General features: G+C 46.8%; 1 protein-coding gene across 1 annotated transcript; it reads left to right on the top strand.

Annotated features, from left to right (window-relative positions):
* The first annotated feature begins 2,983 nt into the window (after positions 1 to 2,983).
* On the top strand, positions 2,984 to 15,119 carry ECH1 (enoyl-CoA hydratase 1). Its single transcript, XM_083159920.1, has 10 exons — positions 2,984 to 3,140; positions 4,064 to 4,226; positions 5,107 to 5,195; positions 6,715 to 6,839; positions 7,484 to 7,532; positions 7,605 to 7,669; positions 9,132 to 9,202; positions 13,132 to 13,203; positions 14,613 to 14,763; positions 14,848 to 15,119. Exons 1-10 carry the CDS (start codon positions 3,107 to 3,109, stop codon positions 14,950 to 14,952), a joined length of 924 nt encoding a protein of 307 aa, XP_083016046.1. The 5' UTR covers positions 2,984 to 3,106; the 3' UTR covers positions 14,953 to 15,119.
* Positions 15,120 to 15,711: the final 592 nt, after the last annotated feature.

Genomic DNA, 15,711 nt, shown 5'->3' with positions numbered 1-15,711 from the left:
TCTCCATGTCTCCCTTCTCCAGCTGTTCTGTGTGCCTCCATGTCTCTCCTCTCCAGCTGTTCTGTGTGCCTCCATGTTTCCCCTCTCCAGCTGTTCTGTGTGTCTCCATATCTCCCCTCTCCAGCTGTTCTGTGTGCATCCACGTCTCTCCTCTCCAGTTGTTCTGTGTCCTTCATGTCTCTCCTCTCCAGCTGTTCTGTGTGCCTCCATGTCTCTCCTCTCCAGCTGTTCTGTGTGCCTCCATGTCTCTCCTCTCCAGCTGTTCTGTGTGCCTCCATGTCTCTCCTCTCCAGCTGTTCTGTGTGCCTCCATGTCTCTCCTCCCCAGTCATTCTCTGTCATTGGTTCAACCACTAAATGTCCACATGCTTAAGTTCAACATGTTCTGAAGGTCAACACAAGCATATGGTCTCGGTCAGTGGTAGCCAACCCTAGCCCTCGAGAGCTACCAACAGTTCACATTTTCCAGACAACCTAGCTGCTGCACAGCTGCACTCATTAATCACTGACACATTTTAAAAGATACACAGATGGAGCTATCACTTGTGATTCTGTGAGGAGACATGCAAAACATGCACTGTTGGTAGCTCTCGAGGACTAGGGTTGGCTACCCCAGGCCTAGGCGGATATGGTTTATTTTTTTTTGTCCCGAATGTCGACGTGGACACCGTGTATTGGTGCACCGCATCCCCTTTCATGGCTCACTTCATGGCTCACTTTGCACGCCATGATTCTACCTCCATGCCCTAGTACAGGTGTCCTCAAACTATTTTGCTCTGGGACCCCATCAGACAATAAAATTAATGACAGGACCCCAGCAAGTTACTGCAGAAGGTCATCACATCACATGTGTAGTCAGCAGACAGCATATACATAGCAGCATTGTGGAGGCACAGAGTGATGGGAGGAGTCTAATATACCATAACCCATCACACGTGTAGTCAACAGACAGCACATACATGGCAGCATTGTGGAGGCACAGAGTGATGGGAGGAGTCTAATATACCATAACCCATCACATCACACGTGTAGTCAACAGACAGCACATACATGGCAGCATTGTGGAGGCACAGAGTGATGGGAGGAGTCTAATATACCATAACCCATCACATCACACGTGTAGTCAACAGACAGCACATACATGGCAGCATTGTGGAGGCACAGAGTGATGGGAGGAGTCTAATATACCATAACCCATCACATCACACGTGTAGTCAGCAGACAGCACATACATGGCAGCATTGTGGAGGCACAGAGTGATGGGAGGAGTCGAATATACCATAACCCATCACATCACATGTGTAGCCAGCAGACAGCACATACATGGCAGCATTGTGGGGGCACAGAGTGATGGGAGGAGTCTAATATACCATAACCCATCACATCACACGTGTAGTCAGCAGACAGCACATACATGACAGCATTATGGGGGCACAGAGTGATGGGAGGAGTGTAATATACCATAACCCGTCACATCCCATGTGTAGTCAGCAGACAGCACATACATGGCAGCATTGTGGGATCACAGAGTGATGGGAGGAGTGTAATATACCATAACCCCGTCACATCCCATGTGTAGTCAGCAGACAGCACATACATGACAGCATTGCGGAGGCACAGAGTGATGGGAGGAGTCTAATATACCATAACCCATCAAATCACATGTGTAGCCAGCAGACAGCACACACATAGCAGCATTGTGGAGGCACAGAGTGATGGGAGGAGTCTAATATACCATAACCCATCACAATGATCACATCACACGTGTGGTCAGCAGACAGCACATACATGGCAGCATTGTGGAGGCACAGAGTGATGGGAGGAGTCTAATATACCATAACCCATAACGTGTAGTCAGCAGACAGCACATACATGGCAGCATTGTGAAGGCACAAACTGATGGGAGGAGTCTGATATACCATAACCCATCACATCACACGTGTGGTCAGCAGACAGCACATACATGGCAGCATTGTGGAGGCACATAGTGATGGTAGGAGTCTAATATACCATAACACATCACATGTGTAGTCAGCAGACAGCACACACACATGGCAGCATTGTGGAGGCACAACATGATGTGAGACATCTAAAATAACACACAATTCAACAGATCTTTGAAACTCCTTGAATCACTGACTGAGATTAGAGAAGTCATCACCAGCCTGATGGTCAGCAGCATGGAGTCACAAGTTACAACCTTTATTTGTCCCATGCCGACCATTAGTGTGCTGTGTCGACCAAAAGAGCGTGTAGCCTATTGTGTGTGTCTCCATATCTCCCTTCTCCCGTCACTCTCCGTTTCTCCCTCTCCAGTCACTCTGTGTGTCTTCATGTTTCAGCTCTCCGGTCATTCTGTGTGCCTCCATGTCTCACTTCTCCAGTGTGTCCTGTGCCCCCATGTCTTCCCTCTCTAGCCATTCCACGTGTGATGTCTCCTTATCTCCCCTCTCCAGTCACATTATGTGTCACCATGTCCCTATCCAGTCACTCTCTGTGCCTCCATGTTTCCCCTCTCCAGTCACTCTGTGTGCCTCCATGTTTCCCCTCTCCAGTCACTCTGTGTGCCTCCATGTTTCCTCTCTCCTCTAACTCTGTGCGTCTACATGTTTCCCCTCTCCAGTCACTCTGTGTGCCTCCATGTTTCCCCTCTCCAGGCACTCTGTGCCACCATGTTTCCTCTCTCCTCTAACTCTGTGCGTCTCCATGTTTCCCCTCTCCAGTCACTCTGTGTGCCTCCATGTTTCCCCTCTCCAGTCACTCTGTGTGCCTCCATGTTTCCCCTCTCCAGTCACTCTGTGTGCCTCCATGTTTCCCCTCTCCAGTCACTCTGTGTGCCTCCATGTTTCCGCTCTCCAGTCACTCTGTGTGCCTCCATGTGTTTCCCCTCTCCAGTCACTTTCTGTGTCTCCATGTTTCCCCTCTCCAGTCAGTCTGTGTGTCTCCATGTCCCCTCTCTCCAGTCACTCTGTGTGTCTCCATGTTTCCCCTCTCCAGTCACTCTGTGTGTCTCCATGCAGGAGGAGTCAAGGTCTGCCAAACATAAGATGGCGACGCCAGTGTACTACTGACCTGTCTTTCCCTAACAGAGGGGAAAGTGACATCTCATGGCTGCACTACTCAGAGGACTCCTGAGGCGAGGTGAGTGCACTGGCAGGGCTGTAAAGTCTCTATATAAGTGGATGATATGATAATGTTTCCATGACTGTCACATTAGTAGTACATAGCGTTATTATGGGGGCTGGTTGTATGTTTCTGTTGCATGGATAATCTAGACACAGGCATAATGTTGACAACCCACACTTTTTAGGTTATAGATAAGGTAATTGAACACTAAAGTATATTGGGTATTGTGTTTTCCCGTTTAGATTAATAGTACCATAAGGTGACACTTTGTTATACAGCCTACAGGACACAGGCATGCAGACTCTCTCCTAGTCCTAGAAGGTTTATATTTGCCATTCTCCCATACACAAGCTGTGCTTATTTCTGATAGTATCTCTAGTAAGGACTATCAGAAACTTTTACCTTATTTTTATCATTTTTAATGAACTAGTTACCAATTTGTCACAATGACAAAACATCATAACAGTAATGTCATCACCAGCAGCTGTGTGAGCCCGGAAAGAGCAACACTTGTATTGCTCCCCTGAGTGCCATCTAGTTGCCGCCAGCCTTCAAACCCCCTTGAATTCCCCCCATAGAGGCGAAGTGCTGCGCGAGCCTTTTATTATTTAGACTAGCACTATTAAGAATGAATAAAATAATCTTGTAAACTAAAGATTTGGTCAGAGTTTGGAACCTACAATAAATCATGTATCGACTTTAAGTAACTTTATGGGGCAGATGTACTAAGCTGTGGTCAGAGATTAAATTACCAATCAATGTGCTCCTAACTGCCATGGGACAGGCTGTGTTTAAATGACACAGAAGTTGTGCTGCTTTGTGTACATTGTCTCCCAGCGCAGTCTGCCCTCCCACACTGGACTTTGCCCCCTTAATGAGCAAATACAGAAGCGCAGTGATTTAGGCCTCTTTTGATGACCTGTGTTTGTGATCCTCAGACCTCCGGAAGGTAGCTCTCGGACTACGGAACATGACGTCTGAGACTGGATTGGCGTCCTATAACTATGAGACGCTAAAAGTCACAACACCAGCCGAACACGTCTTCCATGTGGAGATCCATCGTCCAGACAAGAGAAATGCAATGAACAAGGCTTTCTGGAGGTAGCGGGCATGCTATAATTACCCCTACAGCATAGACTTGCAGCATATTATACACAATAAGAGTAATATTACAGGCTGTCTTATGCTCTGTACACATGGTGCCATCTGTACTGTTGATTTTGACTATATAGACCAAACCGCATAGTATATAGTGCAAATCGCACTGTGCTATGCAGCACCCAATACTGATTCAATCCCAATGCGTGGCCCCACGACATCGGAATGGGATGTAGAAATAGACTCTGCAGCACAGTCTATTATCTCGGAACGAGGGCCATGCATGCTGCCCCCTGGCGCCGTCCCTCCCTGCCAGCAGATGCCAGCACTCTACTGGGTCCCGGTGACTGCCAATCTCGAATTGGCACCATGTACTTTGTCTGTGAATATTCAGGCGTCAGTGTTTTGTGTTTGTTTCCCCACTGTAATTCGCCGTGGGGTACAATGGGGCTATATAAATAAATACACCCATAATGAGACGTACTAAAAATCCTTTACACCTCTTATGTGCACCCTCCATTCTTCACACATGGAGTTGGTGCTGAGAGACTGTGCTGAATCCCCTGTATATTCGCACAGACAAGTATGCCACCTGTGCCTTCAGTTGTTGGTAGGCTCTGGGTTTGATGCAGACCATATAGGGTCATGAACCCCAGTTGTCAACAAATGCAGGCTGGCAGTGGTAACATTATAGTGTGTGTGTGTGGGGGGGAGGGGGGCTGTGAATGGATGTGTAGCTGTACACCTCCATCGCATAGCGATCACATTAATTCAACGCAAGGCAGTATTTCACTCTAGCGGGGCTGCGTCTACCTGAACACTGAATTAGCCCCTAAATCCCAAGGACTTTATATTTATGCTAGTGTTCTTTGTTTTCACAAAGGGAGATGGTCCTCTGCTTCCAAGCTCTTGGAGAAGATCAGAATTGCAGAGCTGTTGTTATTTCTGGAGCTGGGAAAATGTTCACGTCCGGTGAGTACAGAATATTCGGTACTTATGTATTATCTGGGCTCCCATGTTAAATGAACCCCATTTTTTCATACCCCTACTATCCAACTACGCATGGAGTATATTTTATATAGTGTGGCGAGCGCAGCGAGCCACCGTGCCCGAAGCGTGGCGAGCGCAGCGAGCCCCGCAAGGGGACGCGGTCTCATAAGAAAAACGGGAGCCCAGATATTACATAAGTACCGAATATTCCGATAACCCATCTATATATCCGGATATGGAAAAGTTCCAATTGCTTTGTGTCCCTACATAATGGCCGGTTTAATGCTGCCCGCCGCTTACACGAAAGCCCCCCCCCCCACCCAGGACACCACATGACCACGCAGTTTTGCTTAAACATCCATTTACAGTCTTGCATGGGTGCCCAAAATCATTCCATGGTTGCCGACCATCAAATGATTTCTGTAGTGGTGAACAGGGCGGGAGCCCCCCCTGTGCACCAGCTAGGTGACCTGGGAAATGTGACAGTTAGTAATGACTGCAACAGTGCACCAGCTAGGTGACCTGGGGAATGTGACAGTAATGACTACACCTGTGCACCAGCTAGGTGACCTGGGGAATGTGACAGTTAGTAATGACTACACCTGTGCACCAGCTAGGTGGTCTGGGGAATGTGACAGTTAGTAATGACTGCACATGTGCACCAGCTAGGTGACCTGGGGAATGTGACAGTAATGACTACACCTGTGCACCAGCTAGTTGATCTGGGGAATGTGACAGTTAGTAATGACTGCAGCTGTGCACCAGCTAGGTGACCTGGGGAATGTGACAGTTAGTAATGACTACACCTGTGCACCAGCTAGGTGACCTGGGGAATGTGACAGTAATGACTACACCTGTGCACCAACTAGGTGACCTGGGGAATGTGGCAGTCGGTAATGACTGCAACTGTGCACCAGCTAGGTGACCTGGGGAATGTGACAGTAATGACTACACCTGTGCACCAGCTAGTTGATCTGGGGAATGTGACAGTTAGTAATGACTGCAGCTGTGCACCAGCTAGGTGACCTGGGGAATGTGACAGTTAGTAATGACTACACCTGTGCACCAGCTAGGTGACCTGGGGAATGTGACAGTAATGACTACACCTGTGCACCAACTAGGTGATCTGGGGAATGTGACAGTCAGTAATGACTGCAACTGTGCACCAGCTAGGGGATCTGGGGAATGTGACAGTTAGTAATGACTGCACCTGTGCACCAGCTAGGTGATTTGGAAAACATGGACCATTGGTAGATCTTGAGGACCGGTTTGTCCACCCCTGGCCTAGTGTGTACCCAGGTTAAGACTAGGGGCAAACTCCCCGCTTTAATTATCCCAGCCACAGTAATTCAGCATTTACCAGACATACTGGTGGAAACTCCAGCGCTTTATGCAGCATACATAATGCCTGACAGGGTTATTCTCCGTTCTTTCATGTGCTCAGCAGACAGAGAGAGCTGTGATACGCTGGCGAGTTGCTGATACTGTGTCCTGTTCACAGGAATCGATCTTATGGACCTCGCTAGTGACTTTTTACAGCCAGAAAGTGACGACGCTGCGAGAGTCGCTTGGGACATACGCAGGAAGATTGTTGGATATCAGGAGTCCTTTTCTGTCATTGAGAAGGTCTGTGTTCCGGTCCAGTGGGTTCTGCATGAGGCTGAAACATGGAGAAGAAACAGACACATTTATTCCTTACTGTAGTATATTGTTACATATTCTATTCATGGTGACCGTATGAAGGGACCTAAACTATGGTGTCCATGGTGGAGCTTCTGCCCTATGGAACATTTCAGGCCCACAGTTGCACCCCATAGTGGGAGGAGCTCTCTCTTAGAGCCAGATGTATCAAGCTTCAAAAAGTGATAACCAGCCAGCCAATCAGCTCCTAACTGCCATGTCACTGGCTGGGTTTGAAAGATGACAGGTAGGAGCTGGTTGTTTATCACTCTCCATGTTATCACGGTTTGAAGCTTGATACATCTGGCCCTTAGCCTGTATTCTCGCCTAGGGTCAGCCCCAGATTTCCAATAGCAACTCTTTATCCTTTATACTGTTTGAATAAGCCCTCATTAGTGGTCTCCGCCTCCCTTCTGATTGGTAGTTGGATAAATCCTTTTCTGTCATTGATTTACCTTGCCTTGGAATAGGGCATCACCCAGCAGTCTTTGCATCCCCGAGTGCTCTCGAACAATTCATGTGAATTCCGTGTAGAAATGTGTTGGAATCACGGTGGACAGCGCTCACATTTTACGTGTCTTCACTTTCAGTGCACGAAGCCGGTGATCGCCGCAGTTCACAACGGCTGTATCGGAGGAGGTGAGACTCCGGCGGGATAACTGCATCTCACTGCTGTCAGTGTGAGACTCTTAATGCTGTGTGTCCCAACAGGTGTGGATCTCGTCTGTGCCTGCGATATACGTTACTGCTCACAGGATTCCTATTTTCAGATTAAGGTAAAGGCTATTGGATGACTCCACTTACTGGTTTTAACGTGATGGTCCCTATTCAGAGATGTACGTAATTGCTGTTGTGTTCTTATGCTAATGCCACAACTGATTTGCAAACCACTGAGATGCCCACTTGCAACATCTCAACTCTTTGAATGCCAAGGCAATTTGTCCAAATAGGTGTGAGAATTGGCAAGTGAACCTCCCCCTTTTTTTATTTTTTTTAAACCCTTTCACAACTTTGCTGTGAATATCTGTTAAAAACGCACGCGCCGCTCACAGCGACTTCTTTTATGGGTGCAACTAAACCTCAATGAATTGACTCGGCTGTATTTGTATTTATTTATACTACAAGAACAGTTGCTGTGAGCGGCGCTGGCATTTTTAGCAGATTGTTGCGGATCGCTCACAGCAACCTTGGCACTCAAAGGGTTAAGCGCATATTCGTCTGGTTCCAGTTGATAGACAGTCTACCCTAATAAGTCGAGATGCAATAGGTCGCCAGGGTAAAGAGGCTGACCCGCAGTAGGTCAAAAGGTTGGCATGAAAAGAGTTTTTCATGATTTATCATTTTAGTTTTTTTTTTTAACTGGCTTGTTCATCATCTAATAATCCGCGCCCATATTCGTAACGCTGCTTTTTTTTTTTTGACAAACCATCATTCGCACCATCAAATATGCACCAGTGCTATGGAAGGTTCTTCGACCATGTACGGCATGCTGGGAGTTTGGTTGTGCATCTTTTATGCGCAGCCGCGTATTGTTCAAGTCGGAGACCAACAGCTGGATCCTGATGGCCTGAATCCTGCTGGGTGCCGGACGGGTTCCCGACAGTCGGGATCCCGACAGTCATTTACCCGACGTCGGGATCTCTACTGTCAAAACGCTGACAGCCGGGTGCCCGACGGCCACCCGCTATTTTCCCTCGTGGGGGTCCATGACCCCCATAGAGGGTGAATAGAATAGGTGGCTCACGTAGCGAGCCACCGTGCCCGCAGCGTGGCGAGCAAAGCGAGCCTGCAAGGGGCTTTTTTGCACTCGCCATGCTGTCTGAGTACGGGCAGTCGGGATCCCGACGTAGGCCTAATGACTGTTGGGATCCCGACTGTCGGAGTCCCATACCACACCCAATCCTGCTACATCCTGGAGGTAGGTACAGGGGTTTGGCTGTGGGAGGGGAGGGTTAGGGGTAGGATTATTGGTAGCGAGAAAATACTTACCTAGATAGATATGTCGGGATTCTGGCCTCAGGATTTCGTACCCAACCCCCCACCCCTCAGTTAACAGAATGTTTTTCAACATCCATTAAAGTTTTTTTTCTTCAACTTTGTTCTTGTGAAAAAATGGAATTCTGGGTATGCATCATGTGATCCCAGATCAGCCTGTCCTGTGCTGATCCAAGGCACTAGTTCAGGGTGTCCCATGTTAGATCAGCTCTAACTAACAAATTGTGTCTGTGTCTCTTGCAGGAGGTGGACGTAGGTCTTGCAGCTGACGTAGGAACCTTGCAGCGAATACCCCGCATCATTGGGAGCAGGAGGTATGTGTTAAAGTGCAGTAAGAACACATTGAATGGAAGCAATCTAGAGACTAAAGTTACCTTGCAGCAGATTACAAGCCTGCTGTAGTGTGGACCATCCCATGTGTGCTGGTTATACATGTTAACATATAGGTAAATGTCCAGACTAAACCTCTCGTCTTGGACACAGCAGCTTATGGTACTATTTGCACTGTAATAACCTATATACTAAATAATTCTATGTTTGCCAGAATTAGTCTGTCACGTCTACCATCCACCTGCAAATGATCCAAAATAGTTCTTCGTTTTAGTATCTCCTTATACACACAAGGGCACGGCGCCTGCTTGAGCACAGGTGACTTAATTTGTACCTCCGTAGAATTGATTTGAGCATCTGTGCTCAAGCAGGGATATCTTTGTAACCCGGACTTCATAGTGGAGTTAGGAAAACTGCTTTAGGTATAAACTGCGTAATATGGTTGGAGGTTGTTAATGTTATTTTTTATAGTGTATTTCCTTTCTCCACCACTAGGTGTAGACAAATCATGCAATCTGATCATTTCTTATCTGTCAGTTTGTATAGAACTGACCTTTTAAGTGTTGTTTTTACTGTGCATTTCCTCAAAAGAGGTAGGATCGGGATACATGCACAGAATCTGCTCACAGCCTGTATATCATTCTATTCTTCTTCTACACTGATCTCTGCACCAGGAAGCGAAGTCATGCAGATCTAATTAATAGCATACCAAACAACGCTTATACATATTCACTGTTACTTAACAGAATACATTACCATAAAAAGATGCGTAAGAGAATTAACAACCAACCAATATTTATTTAGCGTGGTCTGCTCCGGTGTCCTTGTTTCTGGTCTGGGAACCGTGTGTGGGTGTTCTCAGGACCAAGCAGTAAATTGTGCCCAATGTGGATCTGGGCCTTATTCAGATCTGATCGCAGGGAAGTTCTCAAAAATGGGCAAAACCATGTTGCACTGCAGGCGGGGGAGGGTTTAGATTTGGGTACGCGCTCAAACCGAAATCTAAATTGCAGTGGGAAAATAATGCAGCCAGTGTTTACCCTGCACAGAAACAAAATAACTCACCCAAATGTCACTCTCTCTGCACATTACATCTGCCCCACCTGTAGTGCAGCATGATTATACCCATTTTGAGAACAAGTTTGTTCTGCAATCAGAACGGAGATCATATTTTTTGTTTGTTTCCGGGTGTGCAGGACATACAGCTCTGTTGTACTCGGGTGACCTAGATCTCTCATCATTCTGGCTGTCCAGCTTAAAGATATCCTGTTTCCTCTGTGATAGAATCTCTTGCTACGTACAGGCTTTATCTATCCTTTAGCAAAATCTACCCCTTCCCCGTTTCTTCTGAGGAGGCTCCTTGTTCTGTTCAATTAGCATTCTGAAATATACAACCGTACCAGGCACAGTCTCCAAAGGAGAGGGTAGGAGGAGGCGCGAGGGGTGAGCCAGCTGGGCATTGGGGAAGAGGAGCCGATCAGCCCCCCTGCCCTGGCTGGCTGTGCTCCCTAAATGTAATATCCTGCCCTGGCCGGCAGAAAAGGCTGCCGGCTTACTCTCCCTTATTGGGCCTTAGGGAGTGAGTCACACCTGTTGCTAGGCTGCGTGTATTTGCAAAGAATTGAATCCCTACTAAGTAAAGGATTTTTTCAAGCGCTTGGTAGGGGTGTGTCTGTCTGTCCAGCAGCCACTGGTCATTTTTTCAAAACAAATAGAGAGATAACACAAACGGATTGGTGCTCCTATAAGCTTAAACTGTAAGCAAGTGCTAAAAAGGTTTATAACAATAATAAGAGTGAATGACTGGATCAGACTGAGATATTCCTTCATTTGTATATAAAGCAGTCATTGCACATTCATTTCATTAAATGTTAAAAAGTTGATAATAAAAGGCAGTGTTAAAAATTGGGACAATAGGCTCAGTTAGTACTTTAGCTTGTTCCTATGGGTATGGATCATTGTCTAGACAGCAACTAGGTCAACATGCATTACGGTCGACATGACTGAATGTGTACATGCAGGAAGGTCGACATGGGTTGGTCGACAGGCAAAAGGTCAACGTGGCTTTTCATTATTATTTTTCATGTCGACATTTTGGCTGTCGACCTATTAACCATGACGACCTATTGTCTGTCCACCTTTAAACCCTGTCAACCTTTGGATCCTGTTGAACGTTTCACTGTCGACCTTTGGACCCTGTCGACCATTAGTGGCCAACCATATGACTGTAGATCTAATATACCATAAGCCCATCCCTTACGTGTATATGTCCCTTCTCTGAGTAGAAACCTTGTAATCCAGCGATGAGATCCTGTACAGCTGGTTCCGTGTAGTAAGGACTCTTGGGTACTAGTAGAACGTGTGCGTTCACTGAACTTGTGACATCCACTGTGCGCGGAGTTTATAGTGTTTGTGTAAGCCCTGTTTATAATGCTGTAGCAATAACAATAACCTGGGGCAGAACCCTGTTGTATCTTGTGATCTTTTTTATTTGCCGTTCGCTGTTTTACATCTGTTATTTTACAGGAGATCTTGTGTTCAGGAGACTTTTTATTGTACTTGTGTATTGTCACAGCGCCACTGCTCGCGGATCACATCGTATGCAGATCGCATGCGATTTAGCACACCCCCCACTATCCACGTCAGCCCGAAGCGTGGCGAGGGGACAGGGTACGCATCCTTCCGACCTGTTCATACCCCCACTATCCGTGTCGGCATGGAGTTGATTTTCTAAAGTGTGGCGAGCGCAATGAACCCGAAGCGTGGCAGATGAGGAGTACTTGACGTGTATTCCGCGTCCCCACACGGGGCTCGCTGCACTCGCCATGCTTCGGGCTTGTTTTATGCGGGCGCTCACCATGCTTCGGCCTCGGTGCGGGCGCTCGCCACGCTTCGGGCTGACGTGGATTGTGGGGGTGTGTTTCATCGCATTGCATATGATTTGCTTACAATGCGATCCGCGGGCAGTGGCGCTGTGAAAATACACAAGTACCCTTTTTATAATTCAAAGCATTTTTTCTAATCCATGATACATTGCAGGTGGGTTATAGATCTGGCCATATGAGGTTGTAGGGCAGAATTACATTTCTAAATGATTCCCTGACATGGAATTATGTTTAATGGGTGATACATTTCTAAATGGAAAGAAAGAAAAAAAAAAGTAAATTTCCCCTTAATTGTCTGTGGTATTCTAGTTCTTTCCATGTTAGATGATTTTATAACATGGGACCCATTTATCAATGGATCTTATATGCAATGCAGTCTGGGCAACTATTGTAAAATTCAATAGTTGTTCTTACACATTATATTTTAAGATCCTATTTTACGCTACTGTGTTTTCTCTTCATATCTTTGCAAGATTTGTGTCTCATCCACACCCTTGACTTGCTCTCGGTTTCAGGATTATTTCTATGCTCCACCCACCATGTGGAAGTCCCTCCCATGCACAACAAGACCGTCCTCTAGTCTCCAATCCTTCAAGTCTTCCCTGATATCTCCCCTCTGTAGGCAGCTAACACGAATCCACCTGATAACCAACCAGTTCACAGCTGCCTTTGTATGATATGTTTATATAGTCCCCTATTACATTTCCACCACTCAGTCCTCCCAGAGATCCACAGTAAGAAATGGATAATTATAAATGTAGTATAATTTGTGTGCAGCTCTGAAGACTGTATCAGTTCTGTTACTGTGTCTGTCTGAGCCTAGAGTCTGGTGGTCCTCAGGGAACAAAGGGGAAATGGAGGTTGTGAGGTTCCAATGTTATTGGAATGTGCCATTAGGATGGCCAGTTTAGCTCTTCTATGACCCTGCAGGAATTGGTGGGATTATAGATGAAGGAGGAAACCGTACGGGATGTCCAAGAGGACAGAGTGAGCCCTGTGTATCTACTACTGACTCTTTCCCTCTGCAGCCTGGTGAACGAGCTGGCCTTCACCGCCAGGAAGATGATGTCTGATGAAGCGCTGAGTAGCGGGTTTGTCAGGTACAGTATGGTTGTGTTTTTCCTGCTTTGAGGGAAAGGGGGGAGAACACTTAAGGACTCCATATGAGTCCATTTGGGGGTAGAACTTGAACCCGATTCTGTTTTTAATGTGGATCACTCCCAAATAAGTCTTGCTACGTCTCTGATCTTGATGCATAGAGATGGGTATCGCTGCAAATTGATGTAACCATTTAGGTAGTAATGTCCTCTTAAGGGAATAAGGAACCTATGCTCGAGACTGGTATCAAAAGTAGTTCCCTAAAATGGGAACATTTCCCTAAAAGCTGTGTCTGATGCAGAAGTTTTACATCCCCCAGCATCGTGATTGTATTCGGGAACAATGTCATGTAATTGGTTACTTATTGTTATCCGTTCCCATCCAAAGTCACAGTTATTTTGTGTGTGTGTGTGTGTGTGTGTGTGTGTGTGTGTCGGTGCTTATCTATGTACATGTCCAAAAGGGAAGCGGTCATCTATTAGAATGAACTTAGGTCTACAGTCATTAGGTCGACCCCACTAGGTCGACTGGCAGGAAGGACGACCTGACTTAAGGTCGACATGGGCCAAGGTCGACATGACTTAAGGTCGAATTTGCATAAAGGTCGACATGAGGAAGGTCGACATGGGTTTTTCACTGTTTTTTGAGCCGACATGTGCCGACAGGCGGTATTTCATGCCCTACCATCCACTAGGGCGTGGTGGGAGAATAAAATAGTGTGCCGAGCGCAGCGAGGCACCGTGCCCGAAGCATTGCGAGCGATGCGAGGGTCCGATTCTCATTGCCAACTGTGTCCATGTCGACAGTGTCGACATTCGGATAAAAAAAAACAGTGAAAAACCCATGTCGACCTTATGACCAGTTGACCTTCCTCATGTCGACCTTTATGCAAATTCGACCTTAAGTCATGTCGACCGTGGCCCATGTCGACCTTAAGTCAGGTCGACCTTCCTGCCAGTCGACCTAGTGGGGTCGACCTAATGACTGTAGACCTAAGTTCATTCTGACAGATGTACCGCTTCCGTCCAAAAGCAGACCCTCTCCACTACTCTGTGTGTGCATGTATGCAGACTGTTTCTCTGCTCCTCTTTGGCCCTTATTCTGGTTCACTTGCAAAGGCAAATTTCTTCTCAACTGGACAAAACCATGTGCACTGCAGGTGGGGCAGATGTTACTTGTGCAGAGAGAGAGTTAGATTTGGGTGGGTTTTACTTCAAAGTAAGAGCTATACTGCAGTGCAAAAATAAAGCCGCCAGTATATTCCCTGCACAGAAACAAAATTTTGTGTGTGTGTGTGCAGACTGCTGCTGGTGTGTGTGTGTCATGGATGTGACTTGTGGATGCAGAGCTGTTTTCCCCTTGTTATTAGCCCGGCCCTGAAGGTCATTATCATTCTTCTCCCCCCCTGCAGCCGGGTGTTCCCTGATAAATCCTCCCTCCTCATTGCTGCCTTTGACCTGGCCTCTGATATCGCTAGCAAGAGCCCTGTTGCAGTACAAGGAACCAAAGTGAATTTGCTGTATTCTCGGGACCACTCTGTGGCGGAAAGTCTGGATTACATGGTGAGTGCACGTCCCTGGCTCGCAGCCCCCTTGTCCCTGCTCCTCACACGCCTCCATCCTAACTATGTTCTGTCCATGTTACAGGCATCCTGGAACATGAGTATGCTGCAGACACAGGATATCATGAAGTCTGCCCAGGCCGTAATGCAGAAGAAGTCCTTAAAAGATGTCACTTTTGCTAAATTATAGCAGTAACCCAGTAGTGCTTTTCCTGTCACTGACCAATCAGCTCGTACATAACATGACTGGAGCCGATCAGCTCTCTTACACAATAATTCATTGGTTATCAAGTTCATGTTCATCTTGCAAATTAATAAATGAATCTGTTTGAATAATTAAAGTTTCCCTTAAGAGTTCTCCTTGGTACCTTTTTAGGGTTAGGCTTGGGTTCCTCTATGTCCTTCTCTACAGCTTATGGGGTTATTCTGACCTGATCGCTTCTCTGCTAATTTGCAGAGCCCTGCCCCGCCATAATTAATCCTGCCCTCTGCAAATATCTCAGATCAAGCTAATAGCTGCAAATCCATTTGCAACTCACTCACCATCATATGATTTTCCTGCCTGTGTGTAACCCAGGACCTACTCAGCCGGTGCAATAGAAACCGGCTTATCGGGGCCTGTGTTTTCCCTGACGCCCCCAGTAAACATCCGGTTACATTCCCCATCACTGGCTACCTGTCAATCAAAAATATTGGCTGTTTCTTTCTTACACTGCAATTTAGATTTCCGTTTGAACGCCGCTCACCCAAGTCGTATTGTGCATACATACTTGGCGATTAAAGCCCGATTTTCTAAGGTCGCTTAGAAATAAAGCATGGATCGATCCGTGTGTATGGCCCCTGAGCATGCGCGGTCCCGCACTTCGCTATCGCCTGACTAGATATACACTGCATGCAGTATTTATGTGGTCGTTGCCAGTGTGCTCTTGCCAGAGAACACTGGCTGTGA

The sequence above is a fragment of the Crinia signifera genome, chromosome 9, assembly GCF_055691185.1.
Source record: "Crinia signifera chromosome 9, ASM5569118v1, whole genome shotgun sequence".
In the NCBI taxonomy this organism is placed as follows: Eukaryota; Metazoa; Chordata; class Amphibia; order Anura; family Myobatrachidae; genus Crinia; species Crinia signifera.
The sequence above is the reverse complement of the archived record's forward strand: the minus strand, read 5'-3'. Positions and strand labels throughout refer to the sequence as shown.